Source organism: Ursus americanus, chromosome 22, assembly GCF_024610735.1.
Source record: "Ursus americanus isolate L20-20 chromosome 22, mUrsAme1.1.p, whole genome shotgun sequence".
Taxonomy (NCBI): Eukaryota; Metazoa; Chordata; class Mammalia; order Carnivora; family Ursidae; genus Ursus; species Ursus americanus.
In genome coordinates, this window is record NC_142148.1 from 48,564,018 (window position 1) to 48,591,050 (window position 27,033).

A 27,033-nucleotide genomic window follows, 5' to 3' on the forward strand; every position below is an offset into this window, starting at 1 on the left:
ATAAATCTCAGAAATACCGTTGAATGTGAACAGCAAGCCACAGATGATTATGCACCACGTGAGACCATTTTTATTATACTCAAAACCAAACAAAACTGCACAATGCATTGTTTAGGGATACGAATATTTGTGGTAAAAAACCATTTTTAAAAAAGAAGGGTAACGGCATAATGCAGAGGAGTGGCTGCCTTCAGAGGAGAAAAAGAACAGGATCAAGGAGAAGTAGCTTCTACTTCTTAAAATGAGGGGGGGGGACGGTGTCAAGAGAAGGGGCTTTAGAACTATGCCTCATAACTTGCATATATGTTATAGATTCTTTAGTAAATGTTCAACTGCTACATAAACCAGACAATTTAAATTAATGGGACAGTTCAAACAAATGATGGATACATATTTAAGTGACAGGCTTAATTAAAGCTCCTGGTAAAGACAGCTCCTCTGTACAAATTTCATTCACAGCAGGGTTACCACAGGAAACACAATAACCACCAGAACATAAACAGTGAATCAATGTCTCTTACTCTGGGGAAGGAGTACAGCCCTTTAAGGAGAGAAAGGGGAACCACAGTCACTGAGGGCCAGCCAGGAGCCAAGTACTGGGCAGGAGGTCTTCAGATCTGTTTTATTCCACAAACCCAAAAAGCCCCTGGAGAGCTTTCTCCCCTGGCCTCTCCCTCCAGCCAGCTCTGCAACAAATATACATTAGGCCTTCCTTTTATCGTCATAAAGTTGATCGCACACCAGCCTAAGCACATGTCTCTTCAAACCATGAATAATTTCTAGATAACCAACAATTAACTTGCAGAACCTACAATTTAGTTCTAGTGTAGCTCTCAAGGTATCAGTAATCTGGCCGCTTGTCTAATACATGTGGACAAGAGAGACTGTAAGCTTAATAGACCAAGAACCACACCCAAACACACTGTTCCAACTTTGAAAAGAATATGTGATCACACACGGACACACAGACACATACAAAGATTGCAATCTCACTAGTAGTCAGGAACAACATATTAAAAACAGTGGGTTTTCAACATGTCAGTTGGCATATATACATACACAAAAAATCATCGCCAGTGTTGCTTAGGGAAATTTACACACAACTTCCATAAAAGTTTCCATATAAATTTATATGACCTTTTCAAAAACAATTTGGTCATATCAGTAGTTTAATGTGGATACATTTCCATCTAAGAACTTCACACCTAGGTAACCATACAGGAAAAATTCTCCCACATGTTTGCAAAAAAATTAAAAATCACAAGAATATTCTTTGCAGCACTGTTTTTAAAAGTGGAAGGAAGGAAATACATGTCCATCATTTTTTATGTCCTCAAGTAAAATTAAAGAGCTAAAGTACCACATTTTCAACAAGAATCTCAAAAGCTAAATGAATTTAACAAAAACTTACCTCAAAAAGAGGATGGAGTCCAGCTCCTCCCTTTCTGACTTCTTATTCCCTAGAATGTATAAAAAAAAATTAGTTATCATGACAATGTGTACATTTTAAGATATTAAAAATTATGTTATCTTGGGGGCGCCTGGGTGGCACGGCGGTTAGGCGTCTGCCTTCGGCTCAGGGCGTGATCCCGGTGTTCTGGGATCGAACCCCACATCGGGCTCTTCCGCTATGACCCTGCTTCTTCCTCTCCCACTCCCCCTGCCTGTGTTCCCTCTCTCGTTGGCTGTCTCTATCTCTGTCGAATAAATAAATAAAATCTTTAAAAAAAAATTACGTTATCTTGAAAACACTGAGGCTTGAACACACACTCATTTATTCAAAAACTACCAGGAGGTAACGTGGAACCCCTGTTGGGAATGTAGATAAACACCCAAGCCACAGCACCTGAGTCCACACCTAGCAGAGCCATTCTTCACTAGCTGTTTAACCACAGCCTCCACATTTCCCAAATCACTGTCAACCTGTGGAATGCAATTTATTTGTTTCTCAATTACTTATGAGCTCAAATTATGAAGGAATGCACAGCAGATGCAAAGAAAGAGTTCTAGCTTTTTTGATGTGAAGAGGCACAGAGCAGTCATAACTGAAAAGCCACGCATGTCTTCAGGTCACGTGCAGTGTTCTTTCGATAGTGACAATAAGAGAAAATACAAAACCTACAGCAGCCAGTTACATTTATTGTCCAGTCCCTCTGCCGGGGGCCCTGCGCTAAGAGCTTGTCATTCAGCCTCTAACTTGGGAAGTGGTAACCTTTTCTGCAAAGGGCCAGGGAGTGTATGTTTTAGGCCCCTCTTGTAATCATTTAACGCTGCCACGATGGTGCAAAAGCAGCCATGGGTAACATAAATGCACTGGTATGGCTGTGTCCAACAACTTATTTGTCAAAACAAGCAGCCAGTTCTAAGTTGTGGACCCCTATCTAACGGAATGCCCACAGCTCTAGGAAGTAAGGTAAGATGGCATTCGTTCATTGAACAAATACGAAAGAATGTCTCTGTGTCAGAGATTCTTCCAGGCCCTGAGGATACAGGAGTGATACAAAACACAAAAAACCATGCCCTGAGGAAGCTTATATTCTGGCAGTAGGAGGCATTCAGTAAATGAGAAAACCAAGAGGAAAGGCTAATGGGGAATGCCCAAACAGGCAGTATTCAATTCTGACCAGGGAAGTACACCTTGCTGATAAGATGACATCCGAGCAAAGATCTGCAACAGGTAAGGAAGAGAAACACATGGACATTTGGGGGTAAAGAAATAAGCCATATGGACATTTGGGAGAAATTTGTTCCGGGCAGAGGGATTGGACAGTGCAAACTCCTTATGGCTGAGCAAGTCTGGCATGGTCAGGAAACAGCGAGAAGGCCCTTGAGTCTACAGCGAAGGGGGAGAATTGCTACAGGTGAGGTTAGAAAGCGGTAGGGTAAAGGCTGGCAGGTAGGTGGGGCTTGAGGCCATCGTAATGAGTTCCACAACTGGGAAGCTATTTGAGGGTGCAGAGTCATATTTTTAAAGCATCACTCCAGCTGCTCTTCTGAAGAGACTCTGGCAGGGACTGGGGGGGGGGGTGTAGGTCACAAGTGTGGAAAGGGGAAGACCATTTCTGAGAATAACTGCAATAATCTGCGTGAGGATAATGGGAGCACCAGCAATACCAGCACGGGCAGTGAGAAGAGGCCAATGACTCTGGATGTATTTGAAGGTAGAGCCAATAAACTCGGGTTTTGGCCTAAATAACGGAAGGCTGACGTTATCATAAGATGATTTCATGATTCACAGCAAACATTTTCCTTCTTTCTGTTGTTTTGCTATATTTTCTTCCTGGTATTCCAATCGAAACACAAATTGTATTAAAAGCAAGAAACTTTAAAATCTCAATCCTAGTTTTATTGGTTCTTCATGATGATTCTTTGTAGTAGACTGCAAGAATGCAGAGTTTTCCTCTCCTAGCAAGAGATGTCTATTTCTCTATTTGCATCAGAGAGGCACGGAACTTGTTCTGGTCAATGGGACATTAACAACCGTGAAGCAAGCATGAGTTTGAAAAACCTTAGGCACCAGCTAAGCTTGGAACCCTATGGCCAACATCGAAAGGAGCTCAAGATAGCCTGCAAGCATGGAGTGCCCTGGTCAACAGCATGCCAACCACGAGACACGTAAATGAGGCCATCTACCACCAGCCGATGTGAGAGGCATGTGCAAGCCTAAACCAGAACTGCCCAAGAAACCCAGAAAATTGTAAGCAAAATGACTGGTTGTTTTATTACGGCACTTAGCTTTGGGATGGTTTGTAATGTAATCTGTTATGCAGCACAAACTAACTGATACACTCTTCAACAACTACATTTTTTTCTAAAAGGACAGAAAGAGCAAAAGGGGAAAGAAGGAGGGACAGAGGAGCTTTCAAATGGGGTTTTTTGGTTTAAGGCTTTTTCTTTTTCTTTTTTTTTTTTAAAGATTTTATTTATTTATTCGACAGAGATATAGACAGCCAGCGAGAGAGGGAACACAAGCAGGGGCAGTGGGAGAGGAAGAAGCAGGCTTCCAGCAGAAGAGCCTGATGTGGGGCTCGATCCCATAATGCCGGGATCACGCCCTGAGCCAAAGGCAGACGCCCAACTGCTGTGCCACCCAGGCGCCCCATGGTTTAAGACTTTTTCTTAAAAAAGGGATTCTAATATCTTTCTTTGCTATTTTGATTACCCATAATATCACACTTTTTTCCTCCACACACCTGTGAAAAAAAGTTAAGTGGAGCAAAACTAGGAAACAGGGTAAAAGTCAGATTGTTTCCTATTTGAATTTTCTACCAATTTGGAAAAAAATTAAGCTCAAGATTTACGTCAATTTATAACTCACAGGGGAAAAAACTGAGCAATTCATTTAAAAACAAAAAACAAAACCCCTTGTTGGCATCCTTGGGCACGTGCCCGTATTTGATTGATGACCGTCTAGAAGCCGGAGCATTCTGTCAGACTCTGAGCCATCTGGTCTGTGTCCGAGACCACCACAGCGCCTCGCACCACGTTCTTTCCCCTCCATGCCTGACGTCTGCCTTAGGTTCTGCAGAAGCAGTCAGGACACCCATACATTCCTCTCTGCATCCTCTTCTGTATACCTGACCCTACATCAGCCCACATCCCCACCATCGTGCACCACCAGTTATCTCCGTTTAGTCAGCCTGCAAACAGTAAATGCAGCCTGTAAAACCCTCCCCTGACCACGCTACGCCCTGAGTTACAGTCCCCTGTCTTCACCATCACACTTTCTAAAAGGGTATTCTTGTGCCTCCAGTCTCACCCCCACTCACTCCATCTCTCTGCTGGCTTAGGATCCCCCCACTCACCTAGATTTTTCTTTCAGTGCTCAGTGACAAGCTCCTTGATGCACTACCACTTCCTAATCCAGCTGCCCCACAACTTTTGCATTCTTAAACGTTGCCAACATTTCATTCCTTGAAATTCACTCTTCTCTGGCTTTCTGTGACAAACTGCTTTCCTGGCATCGAAGCCCCTTCCCAGCTTCACACACTGCTCCTTTATCTTTCCTCTTTATCTGCCCAATAAAAGAAGCAGTTACCCCAAATCCTTAACTGTCACTCTATGAAGAACACATCCCTTGGCAACAGCATGATTGCACCTCTCTTCTCCCACGCTCCCATTCCTACATTTTTACTGCCCAGCCAGAACCCACATCTGGGGTGTCCCACGGGCACCACAACTCAGACTGCCCAAAGCTGCACTCATCCTCCTACCTCCCGAACCTGGCTCCCCTCCAGAGTTCCCACAACTGTTGTGGCAGTTTATGAACCAGACTCAACATTCTGAAAGCATATATGCGTCCCTATGCCCACGGCAGCATTACTAAAATAGCTGAGATATGGAAGCAGCCCAAGTGTCCATCAACAGAAGAAGAAGTGGTACATACGTACGAGGGTATATTACTCCATACCATAAAAAAGTACGAGATCTTGATATTTATAACAGCATGGAAGTACCTAGAGGGTATTATGCTAAGCGAAATAAGTCAGAGAAAGACAAGTGCTGTATGATTTCACTCACATGTGTAATCTAAAAAAAACAAAACAAGTGAATAAGCAAGCAAACAAAAAGCAGAATCAAACCTATAAATACAGAGAACGAACTGATGGTTGTAAGAAGAAAGGGGGTAGAGGGATGGGTGAAATGGGTGACGGGGAGTGTAGTACAGGCTTCCAGTTATGGAATGAACGAGTCACGGGGACGAAAGGCACAGCATATTGAATACAGTCAGTGCTACTGTAATAGTGCTGTACGGTGACAGATGGCAGCTACGCTTGTGACGAGCCAATCACTACGTTGTACATCGGAAACTAACGTGATACTGTGTGTCAACTCTACTCAAGTAAAAGAAAGATTTTTTTATAAATAACACTGAGGTAGAAATAAGTGTGCTAACATGTAAGGATTTCCAAAATAGACTACATAAAACAAATAAGAAGGTGATGACAGCAGCTAATATTTACTGAGCACATATTATGTGCCATACTCTGTCCTGAAATCCCAGGATACATGTTAACCTGTTTGAGGCTGACAGGAGAAAGCTGAGTCAGAGAGAGGTGAAGTCACTTGACCAAGGAGCAACAGCTGGGAGAACAGCGCCAGGATCCAAACCCAGTCTAGCTCCCCAGGCTACACTATCCTGTCACCTAAATACAGAGCAGATTGTGCAGTGTGACATTATTGGCTTGATTTTTCAAGGAATATTTTACACAGGTATATAAGAGATAAAAATCATATCTCTTCAAGCTACACTGAGCCAGAGATCAAGACTCCCTCAGGTCTTTCCATTAAGAAACACAATATAGGGGCGCCTGGGTAGCGCAGTCCTTAAAGCGTCTGCCTTCGGCTCAGGGCGTGATCCCGGTCTTCCGGGATCGAGTCCCACATCGGGCTCCTCCCCTGGGAGCCTGCTTCTTCCTCTCTCACTCCCCTGCTGTGTTCCCTCTCTCACTGGCTGTCTCTCTGTCACATAAATAAATAAAATCTAAAAAAAAAAAAACAAAAAAAAAAAACCTAAAAAAAAAAAACTTAAAAAAAAAAAAAAAAGAAACACAATATAAAGTACAAATGGGGCCCTAATTTGGTCGGTTCCTGAAATTGAGCCAACCACTGGCTTCTCTTTGCAATCATGATATAGATAAATTAATATGACCCTGACCAATCAACATTTTCCTGTGCTCATTCTTTTCTGGCAACTGGCAGATCTATCTCCACGTTTTGTCAAAATCAGGGGTACTTTTTTTTTTTTTTTAAGACAAAGAGAAACTGTGTGCACACCGGGGAGGGGGGCAGTGGAGAGCAGGAGCAGAGGGAGACTGAGAGAGAGAATCTTATGCAGGAGCCCAGCACAGAGCCCATGCAGGGCTCAATCTCACAATCCTGAGATCATGACCTGAGCTGAAATCAAGAGTCAGACGCTTAACCAACTGAGCCACCCAGCCATCCCAGGGGTACTCTCTAATATATCTGCTTCTTGCCTCTTACTGAAATTTGGGGAAACACAGCAAGTCCACCTCCATACTGTTACAAGCTTGGGCTGCTGTGTGGGCCCCGCTACATGGCCCCACAGCAGTCTAGCTTTCCTGTCCCATGGCCTGCAGTGTTCCCAGCCTGTCTTCTCATCACTGCTTGCTGCCACAATAAGGACAGACACGGGCCACATGTGCCTACCTTCTGCAAACCTGCTTCTGCCACGGCTTCCACAGCTACTCATTTCGCTTCTCCAGCACCACTTCTTTCTCTTACCTCTTCCCTTTTCTGTCTCCAGTCACTGCTAAGAATTGGGGCAAAGGATCACACTTTTTATAAAGTAAGCCAAAAGAAAAGAAAGACTTTACAAAGAAAGGTCCTGAAGTTCAACTCAGGTCACTCCCTTGCTTGTCCTCCCCCTGGGGCTCCCCATCTCACCTTAGTTAGAGGAAAATCCCAAATCCTCAATGAGACCTACAAGCCCCACCTGGTCCTACCCTTTCCTCCCCCACCCACAACTCCTCCAACTCTACTGACTTCCATTAGATTCTCAAGCCTATTTATGACTCAGAGCCTTTGCACTTACTGTTCCCTCTGTTTGGAACACTACCCCATAAATAATCACCAAGCTATTCCCTGCTTAACCCGATCTTGACTCTAACCCCTCTTCAGAGAGGCCTTCCCTGACCCTGCTGCCTAGACCAGCATACACATACCCCATCAAGCTTCATTTTTCTATAATCATTACCTGAAATTATACATTTACTTGTTATTTATTGTCCATCTGCCCGAATGAATGAAAAGCTCATTAAACTGGAGGTTTATTTGGCACACAGCAAACCCTCAGTATCTACCTGTGGAATGACTTAAAAAAATGTATACTAACACAGATAGAATTCAAAGAGTGGTAAATCCATTTATTACAAGGAAAACCCTTACTTCCCTCAAATTAGATAAATCCTCAAATATAACTCCCACAGTCTTAAGTAGAACTTATAAAACGTCATGTAAAGTTTTCTCAATGCCCGAGGATTATCAACAAAGTCAATGCCCTTGTGATATATACATGGGCATGAGCAGAGATATGAGCAGTACTATTTTGTGTGGGAATGTATCAGAATGCCTTTCCAGAACCACTTTCTCAGGAATATACGAGCCAGAATGAGATTCCGTTTCTAGGAACGGGGCAAATGATATCCAGGCTGGCCAAGCAGAGTACCCCATCTCCCACGGGAATGGGCCCATGACCCAAGTAAAGCCAATCAGCATGGTCTCAGGACCTGGGGCCCTAGAGGAGCCACACTCTTCTCAAGGGTCACTAGCTTTCAGGGACCATCTCTCCTGCACCTGGAAGAGTCAGCCTGAGAACGAAGGAAAACCACAGAAAGGAAACAAATGGACATAGAACCAAGAGTGGAAGGAGTATTTTTCACCAAGAGGGAGGTCAAAAAAGAGAGTGGAGGTGAGAATGGGTGAGTGTCCTGGACTCCACTTACATCCCTATCAACAGTCATATGTACTTAAAGCCAAATGTTCCCCTACAGTAGTTGTGTGTATCATTAAATCTCCCCCTTTTAAGTTAGTTTGAGTTTCTGCCACTTGCAACCAAGAGTCCTCACTCATATAAATATGCTCAACATATACAGCTGACCCTTGAACAATGCAAGGATTGGGGCTATCTACTCCCTGCATGCAACTTTTGACTCTCCCAAAACTTAACTCATAACAGCCTACTGTTCACCAGAAGCCTCACCAATAACATAAACAATTAACACATATTTCGTATATATGTAATATGCACATGATATGCTGTATTCTTACAATAAAGTAAGCTAGAGAAAAGAAAAGGTTATTAAGAAAATCATAAGGAAGATAAAATACATTTACAGTCCTGTACTGTTATTATCAAAAAAAAAAAAAATCCACATAGAAGTCGACCCATGCAGTTCAAACCCGTTGTTCAAGGGTCTATTGTACTATCACCCTGGTGGAGCAGAATGATTTTTAGGAGGAAAAAAAAAACCTCAGCTGGTTAAACACACAGAGCTGCTTGCCAGGGGCTGGAGGGAGGAGGGAATGAGCGACTGCTTAATGGGTACAAGGTTTTCTGTTGGAGTGATAAAACTGCTCTGGAACTAGACAGAGGTGGGGTGATTACACAGCACTGCAAATGTTCTAAATGCCACTGAATTGTTCACTTGAAAATAATTAATTTTATAGTATGTGAAATTTACCTCAATAAACAAAATTTTAAACGTGAAAACAATGCTGCAATGCATTTCTTAATCGCCTTTAAGTAAACCTATCATCATTTCCTACAAAAGGAAATTAGGTCAAATGATATGTACATTTTTTAAGACCATTGGCACATACCAACAAATTACTTTCCAGAGAGATCATACCAAATCAGAATCCTATCAAAGGTGTATTGGAAAGCAAATACGGATAACCGGGAGGAATCATTAAGGGAAGAAACATACACAACAGCAACTTTGCTAAAATCATCGGTAGATGCTTTTTTATTTGTAAGTTTATATATCCTAGATAACTGAAGTGACATTTAAAACATTGGTTCTTGTCATTTCTTCATTTGTGACATATATATGTATACTTTAAACATCTGTTCTAATTTCTCCTATTAATATGTAGGAGCTCTCTATGTACTGAGGTTATAACTACATCCTCTCCTATAAATTTCAAATATTTTTCCAGTTCGTTATTTACTTACTTCGGTTAAAATGATGTGTCTGTTTGGGTACATATTTATTTAAGGAGCAGGAAGAGAGGAATGGAACCATTCTTTCCAAAATAAATAGCTGCAATCTGGCACACAGACACACACACACACACACACACACACACACACACACACACACACACACACACACACACGAGGTGATATTTTACTTCTACCCCGAAGTTCAGCACAAGTTCTACTACATCAGCCGAACTAACCCAAACACATCCTTATCTTATCAGATATGAAGTCCATGGAAAATAGAGGTCTACACTGTTTGTTCCAGAAGTATGACCAGACATAAATAAAACACGTTAATCCCTTTAAAAAGTTGTAACGAAGCAACATATGTCATCTGTTCCCCTCTCTTCCATGCTGTCTTAAAAACACTATCAAAGATCTCATTGAAAGAATTTTTACTACTTATAACCAGTCCTTTTGGGGGGATAGTGACTCAGTTTCGGTTTCTGCATATTTAAAATTTTACAATAGTGTCTCTGCAATTTTGTTTCCATGAAAGAAGCCTCACCCAAGGCTATCCTTACCCACAGCCCTCTGGTCCGGCTGCCCCTCTCCCCGGACCTCTTTTCCCAACCTCTTCTCCCTTTTGTCCACACAAATAGTCCTTTCTCACAGCTGTTCCCCTCGGGATCAGACGGTAGGTCTGATAATGAGTGCACGTACACAAGGGAGAAGGTTAGGGGGCTCCTTCAAGAGGCCTTAATTCTCGGTCTCAAATCACTAATGACGGGAACATCTGGCTTGTGAAAACAATCTTTGGTGCAGGAAAGCTTTTAGAAAATTTTCAAAACATCAGGTGGCTGCTACTCCCCCACAGACTTACACCCGTCTATTTGGAAATCACATTTTGGGTTTGTTTGCTTTTTTAATAGTTATTTATTCTAGACTTGGATTGCAAGTTCTGGCATCCCCAACACTGTGTATAGCCCCTGGCACATATTCTGTCTGGATAAAAAATAACTGCTAAATGAACAAGGGAACTCTGGAGCCAGCTGCCTGGGTTCAAGTCCTGACTCTGTCACTTACCAGCTGCATAACCTTGAACAAGATTCTTATCCTCTCTGTGTCTCATCTGTAAAATGAGGATAATAATATTACCGATCCCATTTGGGAGGATTACATGAGTTAATCCATGTAAAAGTATTTCTGGCAGTGTTTGGCACCTGGAGAGTGCTGATTAAATGCTAATTACTACGATTACAAATAAGGAAGTATGTTACCAAAAGGAATCAAGATGAACAAGAAGCTCTTCATGTTCTCAGTGTATTTATCAACTAGTAGGTGATATCCTGCAGACACAAAGCCAAAGGCCATCAATGCCAAATGCAAAGTTCCAAATGCTGTGGGAATTCTGAGGAAATAGCATTTCAGGGCGGAGGGATAGATCGAGTTTATGTGGAAGATGGAGTGTGCTCGTGCTGTCTCCCAGAAGGGTTTTAGATGGTAGGATGGGCAACACCTTCTGGGAAAGGGATGGTGTGTCAACTTTGGGCTCCCTGAGAAGTAGACACCAAGACAGGATTACACATGTAGGAGACTGATTGGGGGAACTGTCTGTGAAGGGAAAGGGGAAAGACCTGAGAAGGCCGGGAGAGGATTCAACCACAGTGCAGGTCTGACCCCCGGCGAAGGAGAGGGGGATGGAAGGAGGGTTGGGGAGGAAGAGTCTCAGACTCCAACTCAGTCCTGAGAAGGTCTTACCACACCCATGCGGAGTCCTCAAGCCAAAGTCACCCTTCAGAGGCATGTGGCTCTTGCATGGGTGGACCACATTAGTACTCCTGCTTGCTCAGTAAGTGCAAGTAACCCAAGAGAAGCCTAGCTTTGGCTAAGCTTTGCTGGTGAATCAGAGAGCAGCAGCTGGAGCTCTTAGTCAGTCATGATCCCCACAGCAGAGACCTGAGTGGCACATTATCATGGCTCCCACGTTTGGGCACAGGCAATGTCACTAGTACCTATGTGTCCTTCAAACCATGGTTGAAGTTCAGTGAATATGTGCCATCACTTAAAATCAAACACAAGACAACATCAAAGGGCTCCTTATCTTTTAAGCTAAACCATGGTTGCAATAGCAAAATTACGTATTTACTGTTAAAAATTACAACTACTTTTAAAATATCTCTCAGATGTGGTTTCAGTTTCTAAAAAAATATAAAAGACATAAAAATGGTTATGAAATATCTCTTTTGTAAAAATCACAGTTAAAAAATTGAAATGGGCATTCAGAACTAAGTCAGAAACAAAGCCTGACTAAGAATCTAAAAGGTAAGTCCTTTCTGAACTGGTAGCTTAAGGCAGCATATTGATCCAATGAGAATATTAGAAAACATTTTGCAAAAGCACATCTTACGTGAGGTTAAACCGCATTCAAGGCAAAAATGGAGAAGATCAAAATTACCCCTAACCACTAGAGCCACACCCAGTAGGACAGACGGTCACACAGTTGAGAGACACGAAAGAAAGAGGACCACTGAGAACACAGCACTTCCCTGGGCCCACCTGCTGCACTCTGGGACACATGGTCACTGAGTGGAAGGCCAGACAACATGTGCACTACCTGAACTGTCCTCGTTTTATATACATACATTCCCCGGCTTCTGGCCCAGTACTGAATGCATAAGTTAAATGCATTTATGAGATTGCTCCCCCAAAGAACAACAATAATAAGTCTTACAGATTACAGTATTTCCTTTATTTTAAGGGGATGCATGGCACAGGAGAGGGAACAAGACATCCTCAGTTCCTATCACCTCACCAGCAAGAAAACTGGCTCAGCAGTTGGTTGACTCTACCTCTTACCTTCACAGAGAAAACACAGGCCATGGTGTGAGAGCTCCCTCCACATCTAGGACCCCATTCTTAATTCCTCCAAGTGGCCTTAGAGGAAGCAGTGTCCCTCTTGTCAAGCCTGATCTCCCGTCCCACACTCTTGATCCCACTGAAGACCCCACCTTTCTCCATTTGTATTCCCTTTCTCTGCACTGTTTCTTCAATTTTGCTCTTTTATTAGTTCCTTCTTCTACGTATATCTACACGGAAATTTGCTCAGCTCTTAAAAAATATGAGAAGCATATCCACACATATGCACCCACCCACCCATCCTTGATCTGGGATTTCCCCCCTCTCTTTCAGGCATATTAATCTGTATTCTTTCCATCCCATGACCCAGAAATAGGACTCAAGCTAACTAAAGCAAAAACAGGGTGTTACTGGCACCTGCCGACCGAGAAGCTCAGGGGTGGAGATGGCACAGACATGGGGAACCTCTCAGCTCACACAGTCCAGTGCGCTCGTCTCACCCTCCATCCCTCTGTCCCACTTCCCTCTGATTATGAATTCGATTTGCAGTAGGTTCCCTCTACTCTGGGGAAAGATGAACGCTGGCAGCCCGTGCTACACCCTCAGGGTTTGCAATCCAAAAGGACGGAAGCTCGGACTTTCCCGGGACCCATGTTTCAAAATCAGGGAGTCTGACACTCTCGGGCCACTCACCAAGGGGACACGTCAGATTTGGCTCCTATTCTCTACCTACATCTTCCCGGTTCCCAACATCTACACACACCACAGGATAAAAGCCATTGTACACGTAACTCCATGGTGGCCACACCATTACCTTCACACAAGTTCCTCTCTCTGCAGTCCTTTCATCCCCGACTTGTCCACTGGGAAAACCCCGTATTCGTCATTCCAAACCCACCTCGGACCTCATCTCCCTCAGGAAGAAGCACTGGCGACTCTCCAAGAGGCCTCTCTGCTGTGCCTCCTCTGCACCGTGCGTGTGTGGCCACCTCTACGGTTTCACCCGCTCCACCGAGGCACTAACACCTTCATGGGAAATGTAGTTGCTTCTGTGTCTACCTCTCCTATTAAACCAGAGGTCCTGGGCTTCTGCCTTATTCACCTCTGAACATACAGCCCTCCTGAGCAAACAGACAGACAGACACACACACGCACTCACTCATACACTCTTGAAAAAAATGTCTGTGGAACTGAAACTTTTTTTTTTTTTAAGATTTTATTTATTTATTCGACAGAGATAGAGACAGCCAGCGAGAGAGGGAACACAAGCAGGGGGAGTGGGAGAGAAAGAAGCAGGCTCATAGCAGAGGAGCCTGATGTGGGGCTCGATCCCATAATGCCGGGATCATGCCCTGAGCCAAAGGGAGACGCTTAACCGCTGGGCCACTCAGGCGCCCCGGAACTGAAACTTTTTAAAATCCAAAGACAGCATAGCTGTCTACCACATTTATAGATTATTAATTTTACAGTACAATAACATATTCCTCCTTTAAAGCATAATTTAAAAACTTAAATTGAATCAATTTGCTATTTTGAGAGTCCATTTTTTAAATAAACAATTCTCTACGGTTTTATCTATGGAAAGATCAGTACTCTAAACAGCCAGTAAAAGTATTTATGCCCAACTGCAAGTAAAGCACTTACAAACAAAATAAAAATACAAATTACAAAAGTTTACATCAAAATATTCTGGGCCGATCAATTAGCTGTTTTCCCAGAATAAAAGGAGCAAGTCAACCATTTTCAGTTGTCCCAAACAAACCATCTGAGCTCGACTGGACTTTTATCCTAGGTTCACCCTTCTCTCTTCAGAACTCCAGACATCCCCGAGCCCTCGAGGCAGGGATTGGTGTGTGTGTGATACACATATCTGTGTCCAAAGTCCATCTTACATCTTAGAAGCTACAGATATAAAACGTCAGTAATTGATGAAAAATTAGCAAAGGGAGCCTTATGGCAAAATGACTTTGCTTCAAACAAGGCTGAATGAGAGAGACAAAATAAGACTGGCTGAGGAGCCCGAAATGACACCTCGGGCTCTGCTCTGGTTGTACAAGGTCCTTTGGCACTAACGTCCATGCAAATATTTTACCACCTGCTAGGCCCGCCAAGGGCACAGAGAGGCCAATGAACAGCAAAACACAAAAGGAGTCTTTTTATCTTCTGCCATGCTGAAATCGGATATAGCCTCAAGTCTCCCTAGAAGAATCTAGTAAGACAGACCAGGAAGAGAGCAGCACAAGTCAAAGCAACATTTTTGGGAGACATGCAAAAACTCTAGGGCTTTTGGTCACATATTAATATTCACTGTGGTGGGTAAATATATTTTCTGATATATAAATATACTTTTGAGTCAAATAACTAGCAGAGGCATAACATGGGCTTTATAATCAGGAATCCCAGCTCTGCCACTTACCGACTGGGTGCTCACAGCCAAGTAGTTACGCTCGCTGGGCCTCAGTTTCTCATCTACAGGTTGAGGGTAGGAACACGACCTGCATCAGAGGTTGTGGGAAGATTTGATGGAACCATGATGACAATAAACAACCATACCACAGCTTTCTATCCTTTTATTAAGTTCCAGACCCCATGTCCAACAACCTCCTAGACATGTCCACTTGGATCTTGCCCTTTTCTCAAACTCAACACCCCTAACACCAAATTCACCTTCCCCTATCATTAGCCAGGATCTCCTCCTAACTCCTCTGGCCCTCTCCCTGACACTCCCGTTCTCCAAAATGCCTACCGCCAATTATCAAATTACACGAATGTGTTTATTGCCACTCGGACTACAGTGGAAATGGTCGTCTCAATCCTTGCTGCTGGCAGGCTCATTGGGAGCAACACTTAGGAAAGAGCACAGTGAATCAAGTCAGAAACACGTTCAAACCCAGCCATTTGACTTCAATGGACTCTGTCCTAAGGAAATAACACAAAATATAGAAAAAGCTGCTTCCCAAGATGTTTTGAGTGGTATTATTCATATCAGAGAAAAAAGTACAAAAGAAAGAGAGAAAGGAAGGAAACAATTTAACAATCCAGGAAAGGGTAAGCTAACTTACAGTACACAATTTCAACAAATGTTTGTAGTTAATAAAAATGAGAGGGGAAAAAAATGAGAGGAACATGCTAATAATAAAATAAGTTTAAATGGCAACATTTAAAATTGTAATTGAACTTGTCCCTACCTAAAGCAACAGATGCTTTAAAGGAAATATACCAAAATGTTCCATTTTACTCTGTCAATATAGAGAGAGTATTTGTGAGAAACTGTTCTCTCTTCTGTGTCTCCAAATATTTGGCCCAAGCCCGATGTCACTTGATTTGCCTGGACCATGGCCTCTTACCCCAGATCTCTTCTCCTTCAGACTGATCACTCCTCGCCTGGCTTCTACAAACCTCTTTCATTATTTCACTTAGGCAACCACGAGCTCCTGCTGCATTGGTCCTTTGAAATCGCACCCCCCCCCCCCATTCATGGAGCACCTTAGTTCAGACCTTTGTCATTCGTCTCTTCCCTTGCTGCCAGCAGTGTCACCTGTCCCGTCACCCCCCAATCCAATTTCCTGGCCTTGCTAACAGGCAGGCAGCTCTCAAATCTTATCATTTGACCTACTAAGAGTTCTTCAAGCGGGCCCTCTCACCTGCAAGGTAAGATACAAGCTTCCAACTCAGACAAACGAGACCTTTTCTGATCTGGCCCCCAAACTGCCTCAGCTTCTGCCCGTCCGGCCACCACTCCTCTCCCCCCACCAAGATCCCCCAGTCCAACTCATTCTCCTGCCCCTACCCCTGGCCTACATAGCACTCTAGTCACGCATCTGACACTGTGAACACCCTCAGGGCAAGAATTCTCGCACCGCATCTCATGACCAACATCACCTTGTGACTCCCTCACTGGACTGGAGGAGGAGCAGCCTGGTGTTCCTCACCTTTCTACATCGTTGCCACGTGTATTTCCACTACCAGCTCCCATCTCCCCTTGCCTGAACTGTCTTCCTGCTGCCCCTCCCAAATTCTAACTTTGCTCTGTCCAGTGTGCAGCCACTAGCCATATATAGATACTGAGCTCTTAAAAAGCAGCTAGTTTGAAATGAGACGTGCTATAAGTGTACAATACACACTGGATTTCAAAGACTTGGCATGAAAAACAGAACGTAAAATATATTAATATCCTGTATTGATTACCTGTTGATATGATACAGATTAGATCTGCAGGATTAAATAAAATGTATTATTAAAATTAATTTCACCGGTTTCTTTTTACTTTTTTAAATAAAAGCCACACATGTGGCTCAGTAGTCTAGCCATCCTTCAGGGACCAGCACGAGTAAAACTCCTTCAAGACGCCCTTCTGTTTGTGCCATTCTTAATGATCTTTTTTGACCCCTTGAAACCCTATAATGGAGTCCAACATATAAGCCACTATCCAATTACATACCATACTATATGCTTACTATTACATCAATTCTTCTTGCTACATCAATACCATTTCTATATGGGGATTTGTAGTGGGTACCCAACTTTTAATTAAGCATGTAATCTTTGCTGGAGCAAGATAGCAATGCACAGAATTTTTTTTTTTTGGTTTCTGGTTTGTTTTATTTACTCATTTACTCTTCCATTGATGATTTCAACCATGCAGGGAGAAATGGAAGTCTGGGGACCTAATAGCTCTTTGTTCTACCTGCAATTAACACAATACATATAGGCCATTTAGTCCGTAGCTTGGCCCCCTGTAAGGTCTGTCTGCGCCTCAGTCTCCCTCCTTGTCAAATAAAGTTAATAATTTCAGGCCAATCTACAATATGTAGCCAGATTAAAGTAGCTAAGCAAGTTCTAAATGGAGCCATTACCATGAATGTGTGTCTTTCAGCCAATTGTCTTAAACACAGACTAATTTCCATAGAGAGAGAACAAATTCATAGCAATTATCAAAATATAAAGGGTGGTGTGGGAAAGTACCTATCAAAATACTTGTCCTAGCCTATTAATGATGGGATGCAAGTAATGGCAGAGGAAACTTTACATGCCTGCTGAAAGCTGAAGTAGTTCATACATCATACTTGGAATAACCTTTACAAGGTAGACATTACCAGACCCATTTGACAGAGTAAAGAAACTGAGGTTCAAAGACAGGCTAAGTAACCAGCCAAAGTGATGCAGCCACAGGCTGCAAATCCAGATCAATGGTATCATCTTTGTATGTAAAAAAGAACATCTTTATTATCGCTTGAAGACGAAACAGGTGAAAAGCAAGAGTATTACATAAATATGCAAATAAAAATACAACAATAATGTCCATTCATTTCCTTCAAATAGTTTTCTTGATCTTAGCTAATTCCTGTCTTTCAGATCAGGAGGCCATTTTTTCTAAGTAGACTTTTAAGTAGCAAATAAATAGTGTATATTACGTGTCAGGAACTAGAACCTTAACGAACTGTTTTTCTTTAAAGTCTTTACACCACAGTTGTTAGCGTAAGTTTACATTAGACATGACTAGAATTCCTCGACACATTTACAAAAACGTAGTCCCTACGGATAAAGATTGCAAAAATAAAGTACACTGGGTCATTCCACAAACAAATGCCATCTACAAAAAACAACCTAATATCAAAGAACCTCTCTATGGTACAAAACTGAAGTCATAATGAGCTCAACGAAATGAAAAAAGAAAGTTCCTCAAAATAAGATACTGCACCTTAAAGTGAAACCACAATTACAGAGCCTTGAAAACAAACTATTTTCTCAGAATGGTAACAATGTAACAATCTCTGAGAAGCCAAACTGATCTAGGTTTAATTGATTCTGCCTTTACAAAATGGAGCGAACTTAATCCTGCAGACCGAGAACAAAAGTTCAAATTCTCTAGCACAGAAAAAGTCCCAGAGCATCAAATGCTTTAAAATACTGTTCAACTTTCCTTTATCAAAAATGTCCCTGCAGTAGGTGTTAATCAGTCACTACTAAGAACTCTGCACAACGCAACCTGTGTGTGCATGAGATTTTACTACAGGGAGGAGACACTTCAGTTTACCAAGGACACCACGCTTCACTTTCAAAAGTCTTGAAAACTAAAACTAATCCCTCTTAACAGTAAGTAATTAATTTACATTTCATTCCAAACTGAACAAGATAGTGTAACTCTCAAGGAATCCCAGACTGTGAATAACTTGGCAAAACCAGGTGTGTGTGTGTGTGTGTGTGTGTGTGTGTGTGTGTGTGTGTGTTTCCTCAGAGATACTTTGCAGGGTATAAATAGAAATAATTGGCAACTTTCAATCTCATGAGCAAGATCTTTATTTAAAATTCTCACATATAAAATGAATTCTTTTATGTCATATTTCTTCAAGTGACAGACACATTAAGACTATGTGTCCTAAATCGGGTGCTTTTTCCTCATTTTAAGAATAAAAAAGACATCTAGAGAAACAAGGTGTCCTTTTCTCAGCCCCTCAAAACACTACAGACAGCACAGGTGTTTGGTCCTTCACAAAAGTTAAGACTAAGTAGGGAAGAAAATAGAAAACAAAACACAGCCCAGCAAGGCAGCTAGAGATCACATGCAGCAGGTGACAGGAAGCCTCGTGGACACTTCACAGCCACAAGGATGAGCTTCATCTCAGGTCAACAGCGGGCCCCCCTGGGCTCCACAGAACCTCCACCCCGCAGTCCATAAAAACGAAAGAAGGCAAATAACTATCACTGCCATCCTGGCAATAAAGCAGCAGCCGCCTCCTTGAACCCAGGAAAGCCACCCCTTCCTCCGACAGGAGGAGCCCCCTTCACACCAAGGACACGAAGAAACCCAAGCAGCCAGACCCAAAATAAAAATAAAAAGAGGAGCATAGGAAGAGAGATGACAGCTAAATTAAATTTATCCTGGGAGCGCTCCGAGGCTCAGTGTATTTGAAAACTCCGACTAAAAGTAAAAATAAAATTTAAGGGCAGGGGGCCCACAAAAGAGATGACAGTTCAATTAAGTCTGTGCTGGGAACACTTGGAGACTCAGTCACTTAGGGCGTCAGAGTCAAAAATTAAAGTTAAAAAACGAGATGGGAGGTGACAGTTCAGTGTGTGTGTGTGCGTGTGTGTGTGTGCGTGTGTGTGTGTGTGTAGCACCAGGAGTGCAGTATTTGGTGGGGAGGGGAGAGAGTCAAGGCTCGGCCGGCCTCGAGCGTGTGTGTGTGTGTGTGTGTGTGCGTGTGTGTGTGTGTGTGTGTGTGTGTGTGTGTGTGAAGCACCTGGAGTGCAGGATTTGGTGGGGAGGGGAGAGAGTCAAGGCTCGGCCGGCCTCGAGGTGACCCGGCGTGAATCCGGGGTAAGTTTACACTCTGGGCGACAGGGCAGAGCCCCAGGGCCAGAGTGCCCGCTGTCGTGGAACAATGCTGGGCCGGGAAAGTAGGGTCTCACGCCACCCCCACCGCACCCCACCCCCATGCCGTCCACATCCCAGGCCCGACCCTCGTCGGCCCACATCCGGGCAGGTGCCCCCGAGCCCGGCGCCCCAGAGCGCTCCTCACCCAGCAGCGCCCGCAGGTGCTTCTAGCGCGTCAGCACGTCCTTCTTGGGGTCCAGCACCTTCTGGGGGAACTTCACATCTCCGTGGCTCCTTCAGGAGAACATCCCGCTGTGGGGAACCCGGCCCCGCCGGCGGGGCAGGAGGCGCCTGCCCCGCGGGAATCACTACATGCGGTCTGGGTCGGCGCGTGTCCCACGGGCCATTCGCCATTCTCCGCGGGGCAGCCGCCACAGCCTCTGCAACCGCCGCCACAGCCGCTGCAACCGCCGCCGCCGCTTCAACTGTGTCTCCACGAAGGAGGGGCGGGCCCAGTACGGCAAAGGGCGGGGCAGGAAGGCGGTGTCGGCGCGGAATCGACAGCCCCGCCCCGCGGGAGGTGCCGGCTGGCCCTTCGGGTGCGGCGCACGAGCACGCGATTTAGTTCCGCCTCCCGAGGGCGCTCTTGGAGCGCCGAGTTGGCACCGCGAATCAGAGGCTGGGACCATGAACACTCTGTACTACAAGTCCCAGGATGCACTGCGACAGAGCCCTCCAATCAGGTTGGCGAGTCTTAGGTACGATGGGAGTCAATGGGCTGGGTCTGAACACGTACTTCCTCCTCACCCCACTGTGTGCCGCAAGGCCCTTAGGGAAATGTAGTTCTCCAGGGAGCAAGGCGCGGTGACTTACCTTTCCAGTGTCCCCCAAGCCACTGTATGGCATCTGCCCACTCCCCCCACCACCCACCACCACCCCCACCCCTGAAGAGGTCCAGTGCTCCCAAAGCTTCACTCCTTGGGCCATACTTCCCACCGAGTTTCCTCTAGTGCCACGTGAAGCAGAACGTCTCAGTAAGAAAATTTCAAGGCTTTTAAAATGAAAACTTTTTTTCCTTTTGACTTCTAGATTCACACCAAGGAGGGAAGTCCCTTTGACCACGCTAAAACCAGAGGTCCAATTTCACCCTAAAATAAATGGGTTTGGCGTCAGGAAGGGCATCCCTAGACGCTGGGTGAGGAGTCCAGCCAGTCCCCTTGGTTTGTGGGGTCCAACTCACTTGGGGTATTAGGTTCCCTTGCTCAGAGGGCTCTTCAGGATCTTGTGTCTTGCTTTGCAGGAAGTGCACATTCTCTGTGTTATGCAAGGCCGCATAGCAATCCATTAGCTAGAACCAGAACCTAAGGGACCTGACTTTCAGACTGGTATGTTTTTTAAGGCTAGGTGCCTGTAACCTGGAGCAAAACTTTGAGATGGAAAATGGCCTGGAGATTCCTTACAAGAGATCTGTAGGATTATTTACTGGCATCCGGATCCTTTGCTGCTCCAAATTTTGACAGCATTGGAGCAAGTACTTAAGCTGGCTGTTCTGCCACCACAGCACCTTTTCCTTTTCTGCCCCAAGGCTTTCTCTAACGCTAATGGAAGCCCATATAATCTATAGCAAGTGCTGGAAGGGCAGGGAATATGGGGAAGTTCATTCTTCTAAGGGTACCCCTCCACCAAAGGGACTAGGGCCTGTAGGTAAACATCCCAACCCCTTATCCTTTGATGGAACAACTCTGAAGCATGTCCTCAGGAGGAGTGAGTCCAGTGGCCCATAGTAATGACTCATCCGAATGGGTCATCCCAATAACGGCCCAATGACACATCCTTTGTCACTATCCCTCGCTCCAGTTTTCTGTGACCACCTTCCAAATAGACTTTGGGAAGGCTCTGCTTTCGGGATTATCCAAACCAAGGCCCTCAGTCTTCTCCCCACGGTAAATGACACCACTCTTCTGGCACTTGGTTGTTCAAGACAAATACTACATATGATCCTTGACTTTTTTCTTTCCACCTCATATCCAATCATACCCATTGGCAACTAACCTTCTCCCTCTCTCCATGCTTGACCCCATGCTGCCCCCACCCCTCGCTTGGATTTCTAACAATAGCCTCTTCACTTCCTGACTTCAGTTTCCAGAATGATCTTTTAAGATGTTACTCATGCCACAGTGCTCTCCCACTGAAAGCTTGTTGGTGGTAATAATAATCAGGGCATTTGTGAAGCATTTTCTAGGAGCTAGAATCTGTTCTGAGGCTGTCAAGTGTATTAAACTCATTTAAACCTTACAAAACCCCTGAGAGGTAGGGACCACTTTTATCATTTTGTGATTTAGAGGAAAATTGAATATATAGTTACATAGGAGTTAAACAATTTGTCACTCTCCTTAACACGTGGCCTGCTTTACACCTTCTAAGTATTCAGAGTTGATGGCAACTTTTTTATGTCGCTGGATTACCAGTGAAAATGATTTTGCTGTTTATGGTTTCTGTTTGATGCACTCTGAAGGGGAGAGAAAAACCACTTCAAATTTACCAATCTGAAGCAAATTAGGCAGAATCCCAGGGGGAAGATGCAAACTACAATAAGAGAATCTAACTGTATTGCAAATATGAAATAACTTCACTGAAGAGAGTCAGGGAGGTGGATCGAGGGGAAGGTGTTGCCCCAAGTAACTTTGGAAATGCACGGAGTCTATGCTCCTAAAGGCAAAAGGAGCCGCACCAAACCTTGTGCTCTATTTGATCAACTTATTTCTCATAGGGGAAGAGTTAACGAGTTTGATCCTGTTATACCTGTATATGGAACAGAACAATTACTCTGATGGATGGTGATGATGGGAGCCAGTTTCTCATTGTTGGAGTGGGAATTTGCATTTGAGCAAGGGGAGGAAGCTGGAATGAGCCACGTGGTAATGGGTTGGAGTTAGAGATATCAGTAAGAACTCATGTTTAACTCAATGTAAGTACACATGGTTACAGATAGATATGTGTGTTTATACATGTATTTCTTTGCTCTGTCACCTTGAGACAGCCTAGAAGCAATGACACCCTCATGGCAATGAACACGCCTAGTGCCCAGATCTTGGTTTCTAATACCACCATCCAATGAAAGGAATCAGGGCTCCTTGGAGAAGTCGCTTATTTTACAACTAGGGTGGGAAATATACCAGATGAGCCTGGAGACTTATAGTGCTATAAAATAAAAAAGCACTAAAAAGTATAACACACACGCTGATGGGGGTATGTCAAAAGACCACAGTAGCCAGCTGAAAGAGATCTCAATGGCCAAAGCTAGAACAATGTGAGCAAGAAAATAAATAAAATGGTATTAAATAAAGCAGGAGTAAAATAAAAAATAAATATCTATGAGCCCATACTGAGTATGAGCCCATACAAGTAAATGATGAATAATTAATGGGGCAGAAGAGACAAAAGTCCCAGGCAGAATTTCAAGTAGGTTATGTGGGTAGTCCAGGCTCAACATGGTGGAGCACAACTCCCTACTCCTTAAGGCTGGGCTGCACACAGTGACCTCCTTCCAAAGAGCACTGTGTGGAAAGGGGAAATAAAAGAGGAGCTTTACAGTGGAGAAACCTGACCAACACTACCTTAGCCGGGTGCTCAAAGGCAAAATCAGCAGTCATATTCATGTCGATAGTGTGTGCCCTTGCTCTGAAGTGAGGAAGATGGCTCCGTGAGCTTCCTCCTGAAAACCCATCATCCCATTTTAATGGTGAGAAAAACAGCAGACAAATCTTCATAGAGGGACATCCTGCAATATAGCTGGCCAGTAGCTTCTCAAAACAGAAGACACGGATAGACACTTTTCCAAAGAAGACGTCCAGATGGCTAAGAGACACATGAAAAGATGCTCAACATCACTCAGCCTCAGGGAAACACAAATCAAAACCGTGATGAGATACCACCTCCCACTGTCAGAATGGCTAAAATTAACAACACAGGAGACAACAGGTGTTGGCGAAGATGCAAAGAAAGGGGAACACTCTTGCCCTGTTAGTGGGAATGCAAACTGATACAGCAACTCTGGAGAACACTTTGGATGTTCCTCAAAAAGTTAAATATAGAACTACCCTATGATCCAGCAATTGCACTACTAGGTATTAACACAAAGGATACAAAAATACAGATTCAAAGGGGTACGTGCTCCCCGATATTTATAGCTGCATTATTAACAATAGCCAAACCATGGAGAGAGACCAAATGTCCATCGACTGGTGAACGGATAAAGAAGAGGTGGTGTATATATACACAATGGAATACTACTCAGCCATCAGAAAAATGAAATCTTGCCATTCACAATGGCATGGCTAGAGCTAGAGTATATTACGCTAAGTGAAATAAGTCAGTCAGAGGAAAACAAATACGTATGATCTCCGTGGAATTTAAGAAAACAGATGAACATATGGGAAGGGGCTAAAGGAAAAAAGGAGAGAGGGAAACAAGCCATAAGTGACTCTTAATGATGAGATCAAACTGACAGTTGATGGAGGGGGGTGGGGGGTGGATGGGCTAGACGGGTGATGGGTATTAAAGAGGGCATTTGTCATGATAAGCACTGGGTGTTGTATGTAAGTGAAAAATCACTGAAATCTACTCCAGAAACCAATATTGCACTGTAGGGTAACTAACAACACTAAATTAAAAAATAACTACCGAAGTCATCAAAAACAAAGGAAGTCTGAAAAACCGTCACAGTCAAGAGGAGCCCAAGAAGACATAATGATCAAGTGTAATGTGGTCTCCTGGATGGGATCTTGGGACAGAAAAGGGATATTAGGTTAAAAATCAAGGAAATCTGAATAAACTATAAACTGTTTAATAAGAATGTCAACATTAGTTCATTAATTGTAGCAAATGTTCAATTCTAGTGGAAGACGTTAGATAATAGGGGAATCTGTGGGCAGGGGGCTATATTTTTACTACCTTTGCAATTTTTCTGTATATCTAAAACTGTTCTAAAAACACAAAAAGCAAATCAACAAATACAAAAACAAGGAAAAATAAAAGAGAAAGTAAATCGAGTTATACCACAGGTGCTTACATAGTACTTCGTGGAGATTTGACAATTTCTGGCTAAGCTCACATAAACCACCCGGACAGATAACTTGGATTTCAGGGGGGACAGTATTTGGATCAGAGTTATCTGGTCCCACTATCAGCAATGATCAAATTCATCGTGGAAAAGCCAAATCTGAGCCGCGATTTGCAATGGGGAGACATCTTTGATCCATTTCCCACCCCTACAAGAAGCAAAGAAACAAGAGTTCTAAAATTTCTTTCTGGAAGCTTCTCTCTAGCGATGCAAGGAAAAAAATATTGAGAGGAAGAAAATAAGTCTGTAAGCAAGCTTCTGCAGTACGACTTAGGGGAAAAGCATTTTGAGGATAACTTCTGATTCACCTTAACTAAACCCTTCAGTGCTTGAGGAAGTCACTGATGGACTTTCTTTTTCACAACCCGAAGGCCCTATTGAGGCAAAGTTCATTACTGTAGATCTGGGAAATACATTGAATTTGCCTGCTGAAGCAAGTGGCTTCCCACCCCTTTGGTTTATTTGCTCTCTATAGATATGACGCGGCTGGGAAGACTCTGATCCTTCTTTGTGTCTGCAAGACCCCTCTACTATCCCAGGCAGGGTTGCTGAAGCCTCAGTGTGGCAGACAGGGGAGCTCGGGAGAAGCTGAAGCACTAATACTACCCTGATTGTTTTCACTTTTACTTAAGTATAATTAACAAAGAAATTTCTAAGATACTTAAAATGTGCCTCGTGGTGATTTGATAGATGCATACATCCTACAAGGGTTGCCACCATCTAATTACATCCATCAATTCCCATATTTATCTTTTTTGGGGGGGAGTTTAGAACATTTATGTTCTGCTCCCTTAGCAATTTTCAATTAAATAATACAACGTGATCCACTGTAGTCACCATATGTTACATTGGCTCCTCAGACCTTGTTTATCTTATAGCTGAAAGTTCGTACCCTTTTACCAACCTTTCCCTACCTGCCCCACCCCCCACGCCTGGATGTTTTTGAGAAAAAAATGTCAGAGTTACTTTTAAATAAACAGTTATACAAACTTGAAAGATGATTGGTTCTACTTTCGATTTGCCTTCTCCGCCTCAATCGTTGTCGATCTGGGTTTCAGTCTGGATCCGGTGTTGTCAGAGCTCCACCCACGCGTCCTCGGGCCCTTTGCATTTTCTGGCGCACCTGCTCTTGGGCTGGCTTCACCTTCCACAGCCGCCTCCTGAGCCTCTTCGGCAGGGCTGTTCCCAAACTGTGGGAACTCACTTTGCCTGCAGACAGAAAACACAAACGCCTGGGGATTTACTGCCCCTGGGGGCAGCCCTGACCTGTGACTCACTGGGGTTGGGGTGGGGTGGTCCAGGGGTGGAGACGGGGGCTGGCCACCCTGCCTGGTCAACTCCAAGTGTGCCCTTCACCAGGGCTGAGCCAAAGTGGCCCTCGGTGGGATTTTCTTGACATTTTACTGGTTTAGTCTTGCTCCCTTCTCTGGTCTACTACCCCAGTTGCAGTTTTGGCCCAAATATCCTGTGCTAACGAAGCCCTGTGTTCTATCACATAGAGCAGAGCTGCTCAGCTTTGGCACTGCCGACATGCTCATGGAGCATGCTCATTCGAGCCAGGTCGTTCTTTGTTGTGTGGGGCCGTCCTGTGCATTGTGGGATGTTCAGCAGTATCCCTTGCCTCCACCTGCCGGATGCCCTAGTATCGCCCCTCCCTCTCGCGCTGTGATCCAAATGTTTCCAGACATCCACAAATATCCCCTGCTGGCAAAATCATCCCCCTGTGAGAGCCACTGGCATAGAGGTTGCTTTAGCCTGAATGTGTCGTCCCCCCCTCCACACCCATATGTTGAAACCTAACCCTCAGTTAGGAGGTGGGGCCTTTGGGAGGTGATTAGGGCAGAGTCCTTATGAATGGGATTACAGTTCTTACAAAAGAGGCCTGAGTGAGTTCCCTTGCCCTTTCCACCACCTGAGGATACAACAGAAGTCAGAGACCCTGAAGATGCCCCCCCCAACCATGCCAGCACCCTGATCTCAGACTCCCAGCCTCCAGAGCTGTATGCGGTATATACCAGAGAAACAATCTCAGTCCAGCAGAGGTGCCAGAGGTGACGAGAGGTGAGG

General features: G+C 44.1%; 2 protein-coding genes across 21 annotated transcripts in view; one reads left to right on the forward strand and one right to left on the reverse strand.

Annotated features, from left to right (window-relative positions):
* LOC123786225 (ral GTPase-activating protein subunit alpha-2-like) overlaps nt 1-20,341 on the reverse strand; it is a 54,884-nt gene extending 34,543 nt beyond the window's left edge. For 9 of the 20 annotated variants that reach the window (XR_015721020.1, XR_015721010.1, XR_015721005.1 and 6 more), the window contains exons 1-2: nt 14,943-15,989; nt 1,412-1,460 (exon numbers count right to left, since the gene is read on the reverse strand). The gene's annotated coding sequence lies outside the window, so the exon portion shown is untranslated. Of the gene's footprint in view, nt 1-1,411; nt 1,461-14,942; nt 16,009-20,049 lie in introns of those variants that run through there. The other 11 variants (XR_015721021.1, XR_015721019.1, XR_015721018.1 and 8 more) reach the window with 6 other exon arrangements.
* LOC148108093 (dual oxidase 1-like) overlaps nt 20,217-27,033 on the forward strand; it is a 48,395-nt gene continuing 41,578 nt past the window's right edge. The window contains 1 exon segment of the mRNA XM_087853883.1: nt 20,217-20,587. Within this exon segment, the coding sequence (XP_087710009.1) occupies nt 20,217-20,587 (371 nt within the window).